The sequence below is a fragment of the Hakea prostrata genome, chromosome 3 (genome assembly GCF_041222555.1).
Source record: "Hakea prostrata isolate BN-2017 chromosome 3, UWA_Hpros_2, whole genome shotgun sequence".
Taxonomy (NCBI): domain Eukaryota; kingdom Viridiplantae; phylum Streptophyta; class Magnoliopsida; order Proteales; family Proteaceae; genus Hakea; species Hakea prostrata.
Window position 1 is genome coordinate 34,444,512 of NC_142602.1, and position 9,924 is coordinate 34,454,435.

At 41.3% G+C, this 9,924-nt stretch overlaps 1 protein-coding gene across 2 annotated transcripts in view; it reads right to left on the reverse strand.

Moving 5' to 3' along the window:
- Positions 1–8,786, reverse strand: part of LOC149022149 (eukaryotic translation initiation factor 3 subunit I-like) — a 30,982-nt gene extending 22,196 nt beyond the window's left edge. The window contains exon 1 of one of the 2 annotated variants that reach the window (XM_089150318.1): positions 8,205–8,282. In XM_089150318.1, the coding sequence (XP_089006444.1) occupies positions 8,205–8,217 (13 nt within the window). In that variant the 5' untranslated portion in view covers positions 8,218–8,282. The other variant, XM_089150317.1, reaches the window with a different exon arrangement.
- Positions 8,787–9,924: the final 1,138 nt, after the last annotated feature.

Here is a 9,924-nt window from a genome sequence, read left to right on the forward strand (position 1 = left end):
CTCCGACATCCTCGGCCTCTAGCAATTTTGCTGCAACCACCAAAGCTTCCAACACTACATCTCCACCAATCAAACATCAAACAGCAGTAGAGATACAACAAAGAAGAGAGAAGGGCTTGTGCTTTAACTGCAATGAGTGATTCGTTCCTGGGCACCGCTACTTCCAGCTGTTCCTGTAGTTTGATGATGAGCCACCGATGCCAAAACAAGTTGGGTGACCCACCACTACCAACTGAACCTTCATACCATTCGCTCACAGGAATGGCAATGCCGACAACAATACGATTCACAAGTTGCGTCTCCAGGCATCTGTTGCAGATTCTGGTTGATAGAGGGGCGACTCACGACTTCGTGCAGGCCACCATCTCCAAGTAGATGGGCATGGAGATTAAGCAGGTTTCGCAACTCACCGTACTAGTGATGGATGGCAATTAGGGCATGAGGGTAAAATAAAGAAAATGCCCATTCTCATGCAGGGGTATACGGCACACATGGATGCATATGTCCTACCTCTTAGTGGGGCCGATATCATACTTGGCATTCTATAGTTGGCTGAACTAGGACCGGTAGTATTTTACTACAAGGCTTTAACCCGTTTCAACCATGGAGTTTGGTGAAGGAGCAAACCCCGTTCAATTGATGGGTGAGACACACCAACCACCAACTGAGTTGCAACTCCATGGGCAGCAAAGTGATGCAGGCCTAACAATACACGGCCTTGCTTGTGTTAAGTATGGATGGGCCCAAGCCCAGTGCCTTTCCCATATTAACAGTGGAACTCTAGCAATCGTTGGACTGGTTTCAAGACATGTTCTAGGAGCCCACAAGCCTCCCACTAACTCACAATCAAGACCATTAGATTCATCTACAGCCAAGGGCGTTGCCGGTTAGTGTAAAACCCTACAAATACCCCTATTATAAAAATTATTAAAAAAAGGAACTCGAAAAAAGGTTAATAGCACACTGGAGATGAGGATCATCAATCCATCTCATCTCCAATTCTACTGGTCAAGAAGAAGGATGGATGGTGGAGACTCTGTGTCGATTATAGGGCGTTGAACACCATTAGAGTGCCAGACAAGTTTTTTCTCGCTACCATTAATGAACTCTTCGAGGAACTTTACAATGCTCAGTATTTCTCCAAACTGGATTTTTGGTTGGGGTACCATTAGATCAGGTTCCAAGAAGATGTGCCAAAAACAGCTTTCAAAACACATGAAGGTCAATTATGAGTTTCTCGTAATGCCATTCAGCCTCACCAACGCTCTGGCAACTTTTTAGGTGATGATGAATTAGGTATTTAAACCGTTTTTCCATACTAGTCTTAGTCTTTTTTGGCGAATTGTTGGTGTACTGCCCCACTTCATCTCCCCATCTACAACATTTGGAGCAGGTCTTGGAGACCCTACAAGCCAATAAATTGTTTGCAAAAAGGCCCAAGTGTTCCTCTGACTAGACCAATATAAACTATTTGGGCCATACAGTCTCGGCCCAGGGTCTAGCGATTAATCCATCTAAGATTGAGGTTGTAATTTTGTGGCCCATTCCAAAGATGGTACGGGAAATCCACAGGTTCTTGGGCCTTACCAATTATTACTGGCAGTTTATCAAATCTTATGCCCACCTCACAAGCCCATTAACAAACTTGCTTAGAAAGGGAAGCTTTAATTGGCTAACGAGGCCCAACAAGCTTTTCTCAGATTGCAGGAAGCCCTAACCCAAGCATTGGTTCTTGTGTTGCCCAACTTTGAAGAAGACCGATGCATTTGGAACAAGGATTGGTGTTGTGTAACTCAAATGGGGCACCCAGTCGCTATTTTAGCAAGAAGATATCACAAAAGCTACAAAGAGCTTCGACATATGTGAGGGAAATGTAGGCAATAACACAATTGTTGGCTCACTAGCATCAGTATCTATTGGGTGGAGGTTCACAATCAGGATGGATAAAAAAAGCCTAAGAGAATTGATAAAGCAAGTGATTCAAACCCTTGAGCAATTTCAATGGCTTTCAAAGCTATTTGTGTGTACCTTTAACATAGATTATAAGCCTGGGAAGGAGAACAGTGTAGCTAATGTCCTTTCCCACTGCAACAAGTTAGAGCTTTGCTACCTTGCCATGTTAGTGTCGGCACTTGACTTTTTGGAAGAACTTCGATCTGAGACAGCCCAATCGGCAGAACTGTGGCGCATAAGCCAAGGGATGGTCGACAACTTAAGCCGCTTCTCTAGATATGCCCTTCGTGCTGGACTCCTGTACTACGAGAACCATCTTGTTACTCTAGCAGGTTCTCCGCTCAAGAACAGATTATTGTAAGAATTTCATGCAACACCATCAGGAGGGCATTCTGGAGTGCTAAGAACTTACAACGTATCACTGCTAATGTCTGCTAGTGAGGGTTGGAGAAGGATGTTCACGAGTTCGTCGCCTAGTGCTTGCCTTGTTAACAGATGACGAGCGTGAAGCTCCCCAATATGGCCTACATCAACCACTCGCTATACTCGATGCCTATTGGAGTGACGTTTCCATGGATTTCAAAGTCGATCTTCCCAACTTGAACGGCAAAACCGCAATAATGGTTGTCATGAATCGATTAACCAAATATGGGCCTTTTTTGTGTTTTACCCCACATTTCAGTAGTACTAAGGTTGCCAGAGTATTTGCCAAAGAAATTGTGAGACTTCACAATGTTCCCGAGTCGATTGTGGGCATTCACGATTCAATCTTCCTCATCTCTTTTTGGAAGGAGCTTTTCTGACTTCAGGGAACATCTCTAGCGATGAGTACGCCATACCATCCCCAAACCGACAGACAGACAAAGAACTTGAATCAGACATTGGAGGTGTACGGCTTTTCATAGAAGCAAAATAAGAAAAATAGGTGAAGTTCCTCTATTGGGCAGATCTGTGCTACAACTCATCCTACCACTCTGCCATACAACTCCCTTGCAGCACTCTATGGCCGTCCACCCCCAACTTTGCTGCAGTATATTCCAAGAACCTCTTACATATGCAACAGTGGATCAGGATTTGTAGGACCGCAATCTCACTCTCACTGCCATTAAATGAAGCTTAACAAGGGCCCAAGGCAGAATGTGCAATCAAGCAGATAAGCATAGGCGAGACAAAGAATTCCAAGTGGGCAAATGGGTCTTGGTAAAGCTGCAACCATTTCGACAAGTTTCAGTGGTTCGATGCTTGAACCATAAGCTTTCCAATAAATTTTGTGGCCCTTTCCAAATAATGGAGCAAGTTGGAAAAGTCGCCTATCAGCTTGCGTTGCTGTCAGATTCTCTGATACATCCTATTTTCCACAACTCGGTCCTTGAACCATTCCTCGGAGAAGCACCAGATTCCTCAAGCGCGGGATTTCCACACTTACCACCAGAAGTTCCCATTCAAGTTGCCATTTTGCAACAACGGGTAGTTATTCGAGCTAGTCAATGAGTACTTCACGTCCTCTAGTACAATGGCAAGACATGCCACTAGAAGAGGTGTCATGGGTAGATTACAGTGAAATACAGAACCAACTTCTGGTAGTGAACCTTGGGGACAAGGTTGTTTCCCCACTGGATAGTAGTGATACGCCACCTAACACCAACAGGGCCACCACACAAGGCATGCCACCTGGGATGGCAAGAGACTGCAGGGCAGAGCATTCTAGAAGGGCCTCCCAGGCGATCCGTTAGGAACAAACGCACGCCTGCTTATCTGAAGGACTACAGCAAATAAGGCAAGGACAGTTTGTTAGGGAAAGGACAATATGGAAGACAGTGTGGGAATCACAGAATTTGGATGATTGCAATAGGGAATATTGTTCTAGAATTATCTTTTTGTTTTGTTGTTATTTTGGGATTATTGTTATAAAAGGAGGCAGAGAGAATGAATGAAGCATCAAGAGAATTAAACTCCAATTTCCCCTATTTTGTCTCTGTTCTTCCCCTTTCTTCTATTGTTTGGGAGAATGGAAGGTGCCAGTAATACTTGTCCAGTTAGTCGCTGTAACAATATCAGCAGGCCAGAGAAGTCAAATGATGTTAGACAGCAATGGCAAAATGTGGTCATATATAGGCATTATAGGCTTGAATCAAGCTTTCAATCTTCCCATTTTAATTCTGCCTTTGTATAAGTGGGACCTAAATCTATCATTCCTTTTCTTTTTTTTTGGGTTTCTCAAAGATTATTTTTTCTGATCTAATAATCTATATTTTAAAATCTATATCTTAAATCTAGTCATTTTAACTGTCAAGGGCCAACAGATCTGTCTAATCAACCTGCGTCACTTCTTCCTTTAATATAAAGCTATTTCAAGAAGCGTTTCTTGGCTATCAATTTTCTGCTTCTGTTTCATGAGGATCATTGCTATTTTGCACCTCTTGATCAAAGAATTGAAGATGATTTATTGTTAGTTCTCACTGCTGGTTAATGCTGGGAATGAGAGATCATTGTTAAAGTCTTGAGCTTCAGTTGTTGAGTTCTTCGTCATTGTGATCTTACTTTTCAGAGATTTAGATTTTAGGTCATGGAGCTTTCCATATTCTATTATGAGGTGTAAAGGGTTCAGCAGCACTGGAATTGATTTGAATATCTTCCAAGAAGAAGTTTTCCAGACTTAAAAGGGACTGATGAAGCTCTTCCTGTTTTGATGAGGGTCCTATTGGATCCATTCTCTCAAGATTTCTGACAAAAGAACATTTTATGAACGATTGATCTATGGAGGTGCTCTGTGAATTGAATCAGTTGGGAAACGAGATCCAAAAGTTGCAGCCACCAATAGATCTGAGGAAGAAATTCACATGTTACACCTTGCTTTTGGCTCATTCTAATGGTCCCCGTTTATGCGTCAGAATTGTCCTTGTCATTATTGGATCCAAATTCTGCATTCATCTTTGAAATTATGCATGATTGTACGAGGCTTCTGCTTTGTATTGCTTTAAGAGTTAAAAGTTAAAAAGACAATGTCCAAGATCACCAATCAAGGCCCCGTACAAAAGTTCGAACACGAGTGGACTAGCAACAAGGGAGGTTAAGAGAGATATTGACCACATTATCTTCTTCTAAGGAAGTTTGATCTGTTATTTCCTCAAAAAACATGTTGAAGATAAATATGGAATACACTTTGAGAAAAATAATAATAATAACACCGCTAGAAAAAGGCACATTTTCAACTAGTCACCTAGACGATTGAGCTCAGTGAGCATCAAATCGAGTTCCGACCACGGCCGACCATTAAAGGTCAAGCTCTAGCGGACTTTCTAGTAGAAACTCAACATCCACAGGACGAGCACGAGGAAGAGTAAGCAATTCCTAAGCAAGTAAGAAGATGTGTCCTATCTATAGATGGATCCAGTAATGCACAAGGCAGTAGAGCAAGATTACTTATAAAATATGCACTTCGATTCAAAGTTCAAAGTTATCAAAGCTGAGTATGAAGCACTACTGGCCGGACTCGAGAATAACAACAACACTTGGATCATATCACTTACGTGATCCGAGAGACCAGACAAGAGGTTCCTTAATCATGAAACCCAAGCAATCTCAGAAAATACTATCAGTAAGGCCGAAACATGCCAACTTGAGAACATAATGTTTTGATAATCCAGGGCGGTGGTTGACAATGCAAATACAATTAAAGGCATGTCTTCAACAAAGTTACAAAAAATATGAATATCGTGCTCAATCAAGAAATTTTACTATGGTCAACCGAGGGCAACATTGACCAACAAAAATGGTTGATCCAACAAAAGCATTAATGCAAATATTTCGCTTTTTGAGCTTTAGCATTGAAGTAAATTTTGCTTTTTGGGCAACAAATCGATTTGCTATTAAGCATCGATGCAAATTTCACTTTTTGAGCAAGTATTTTAAAATAATTTGGGCACTGGAATGACTATGCTTGACGAGCACTATAGTGTTTCTGCTCGGCCAGAACAATGACTCGACTCATCCAGAACAATAATTCGCTATTTAGCATCAATTCACTTTTTGAGCAAATCTTTGAATTCGCTATTTTAGCATCAATGAAAATTTTATTTCTCGAATAAATTCGTTGTTTAGCATCAATTCGTTTTGATGACCAATTCCCAAGTTATCATGCTCCGGGGAACTGATCAAACATATATCTACATATATCGAACAGGTAACCATGCAACTTGGCAAAGTCATCGATCAAGGAGGATGATCAATGATAAATCAATAGCCAAAGAAACGACAAAGAAGACCAAAGGATTTATGAAAGGATTAACACAATGCTTGACCAATACAAGGTCGACCAAACAAACTTGTTATCAAATAACAAAAGTTTTACAAAGGCCAACACATGAACGACTATACCTAGGTCAGACCAAGAAAAGTTGTAGTCTAGCCAACCTCATCTTCCTCATTGGTGGAGCCTTCTTGACCAGACTAGTCAAAGCCTCATTCATCGGACTCATCCTGTTCGACAGCACTAGTCTCATTCTCGGCTATTTGAGAACTAACCAATTGGAATGAAAGCTCAAGAGCTTGACCAATTCAATGATTTTGCTCGACCACAACTAGTTCAACCAAATCAATGGTTTAATCACTACAGAAATTCAGATGCGTTCAACCAAGACACTGGCTCAATAGGAGATGATGCAAATGATATTATCTAAATGCACCGCCTGCAGTATTGGTCGAGCAAAAGTTAGACCGAACTCCGCTCGACCAAATCAAAGCTTGATTAAGAGGAAGACCTAGTCCCTTGATCCGAGAATGAAGTCACCATGACCAAGTGACTTATGGTGAACCTAAAATAGACCAACCAGGGTTTAGCACGAATGGACCAGACCGAACAGAACTTGGTCAAACATAGGTGAACCGCGTAACATAATGTGCGTATTAAACAATGAACACAAGTAGAGTTCAACTAACTTCCGAAGACTTCAAAATGGATTCGTGGTCGAACAAGGAGACCAACAAGGACTATCACTATCAGGTCTTGGAGACCAGCAAGGACTCTATCACTCTAAGGAACGTCTAGATCGAAAGATTAGCATCAAGAACATGGCAACTTGAAAGTTTTTCATTTAGTAACTTAAAAGTTTTTTAAGTCTTTGATCGACCATGGAAGAATGCTCGACCAAGAAAATAACAAAAGAAACATACAAGAAGAATATTATGATCGACCACATAAAATAAGCAAAGGCAAGAAGAAATATAATGTTACCGATTACAAAAAACTCGATCAATCATCAAGCAAGCTGAGTTGTAACTTCGGGAAAGAAGGCTAAGATTAAATTCCAGCATCCTACCGTGTTGCGGTATTACTCTATGCAACTGTCAAATCGGCATTTAATGCGCTGTTTGTGTTGTCTTTAAAATTGACTAAGCACAAGTAAAGTCAAAAATTGTTCGACCAAAAGCCTCATCGGGAAAAACTTAGTCCCTTGGCCTGAGCACGGAGTTAACGTGATCAATGACTAGGGGGCTTATGATGTGGCCGAACAATAATAGGTCGACCTGGGTCGACCAAGGATAAAACTTGACCGACCAAACCTTGGTTGGACCACGAATAAACATTTGTAACATATGTATTAAGCAACGTGTACAATATGAATTGCAACCTTCCTTAAAGATAGGGATAAGGATCATGATCAAGTCGAATAGTTCGAATTGCTCTTAAAGTCAAGATCAAACTCCACAACTACAATCCAAGTAATACTCTCTTAGCAGATAACATTCCTCCTCTCCTCTCGGGAAGTTAGCAACAATTATAGAGTTCAAGTTGAACTCCGTCACCACATAGTTAAGGTAAATTTTCCTAATCTATGAATACACACACCTTCGCCATTAACAGGTAAGCGTTTTAGAGGTATTCTCCCTTAGCATCAAGAACCGTATTGAGCTTTCTTATTCTTAAGCCCTGCAACTTGCTAACTTAATCATCAGAGGCATTACTCGACCAATACGATCGAACACATTTTTGTAGGTTCACTTGTTTGTGCAGTCGAGCAGGATTTTTGCAGCAACCATGGGCTTCATAGATAACACCCGTAGCAGTTTTTATTATCGCTTTAGAGTTTGAATACAACTTGCAGTCTGAATTTCACGATAAGAGAAACTACTCATAACATGAATCCTTTCACGAAAGACAACAATTAAAAATCCAAGCACAATAATCGATTCAGCTACATAATTAAACTCAAGCGAGAACAAAAACAACAGCAAATAGAAAAAGATGAGACCTTCACGACACATAATAACAACTTTGTATGAAGAGGGGAAACGAATCACGAAATCATTGGTGTGAGGAGAAGGAAACATGCACTACGTACTAGAGACATCGCAACACCAAACGGCCCCGTTATGGCCTCTGTAAGTACCCAGTCTCTCGCCGTTGTCTGCAAACCAAACAGTTGGCGTATGATCCTTAGCACAGGAAAAAAGAAGATCTCCTTCTCTGTTGTATTTCAGAAAGGTCAGAGGCCTTTCATGCCCTTTCATCAAAATCGGTCTCATGGTTCCGGTAAGTAAGTTCCAAATCGTTCCAGTTACAGTTCTGACTTAAACAGAGAGAAACGCAGATGGAAAGAGAGCGGGAGGCAGAGAGCGTTCAGGCAATCGAAATGTCACTGTGAAACGCAGGCCTGGAGATTTCCGACTTTCGCAGCCGACATCAAGAGCGTTCTAGTATCGTGTATCGTATTCTTCAGGTGCGGGGTCGACAGTCTATTGGTTAGTTGGTTTAAACTGGATAATCCGGTTTGAAATCTTTCCGTTGATGCTGGAATCGGACCAACTGATTTTCGGTAGGATTTTAAAATCGTATTATACTATTATCTTGCATTATATTGTAACATATCATATATTACCTGGGATCCCTCCCTTCTCGTTTAGGGTTTTCTCTTACCTTTTGAGGTTGTTACTATCCTAGCATGTCGTCTGCGTATCGGCGGTGCTGTTTATATTCCTTTTGAGGTTTCTCTTCCCATTGGCAAGGTTGTGCCAGGGTTTTCCTTCGAACACAGTTCACTAAGATCTGTAAGATTTTCGCCTTTCTCTTTTGAAATGGCATTTGGCTATCTCTAATGGAGAGACATCTGTAACATCCTTTTTGGATAAGATTTCTCTTATGCTTCCTTTCCTTCTTCTTAAGCTATTTTTTAAATCCAGTCTGTCATTAATGTTTCTGAGTCTCTTATTTCAATCACTGTAGCTAGCTTTAAATGGTATTGTCTCTTTGCTCTCCTTTTAACACCTTGTTTCCTGTGCTCTATATTTTAAATATAGTTTTCTGATATCAGCTCTTCTCCATTTCACGGTTTTCGATGGAGGACATTGACAATACCGTCTCAAAACCCATTGAAATTATTCTACCTCAAGCAACTTTAGTTACCTCTGAAGACGGAAGTTCTCGAGAGTTAGACTGGACTACTGTGCTCGTCAGGCGTACCTTTTCTCATCGCCGGATCAGTGCTTTAACGGTTGCTAAATCCCTCCAAGCTGCTTGGCGTCTTCAAAGAGTACTCGAAGCCCGACAAATTGGTTCACGGTTCTTTACGATCAAGGTCTTTGAACGTCGATGAAATCAACATGGCCATTTCTCTAGGACCGTGGTTAATCAAAGGTTGCCTTATAGCTCTTCAGATTTGGGACCCGAAGATTACTCTGGAGAAATACATCTTTTATGAGTTTGATATTTGGGTTCATACCTTCAGTCTTCCTGCAAATCTTATGACTCACTCAACTGCAGTGCAAATTGGAAGTACTCTTGGGGAGGTCAGGTTTTCAAAACCCCTCCACCACTTCAAGGATATTGGGAAACCGCTATCTTTTCGCATTACTCGCAGGATCCTTTTGCCGGTTAGAGTGGGGATGCGTCTAATGAGGACTGATACCTCTCCGATTTGGGTCGATTTCAAATATTCAAGACTCCCTGCTTTCTATTATTATGCCGGACGAACT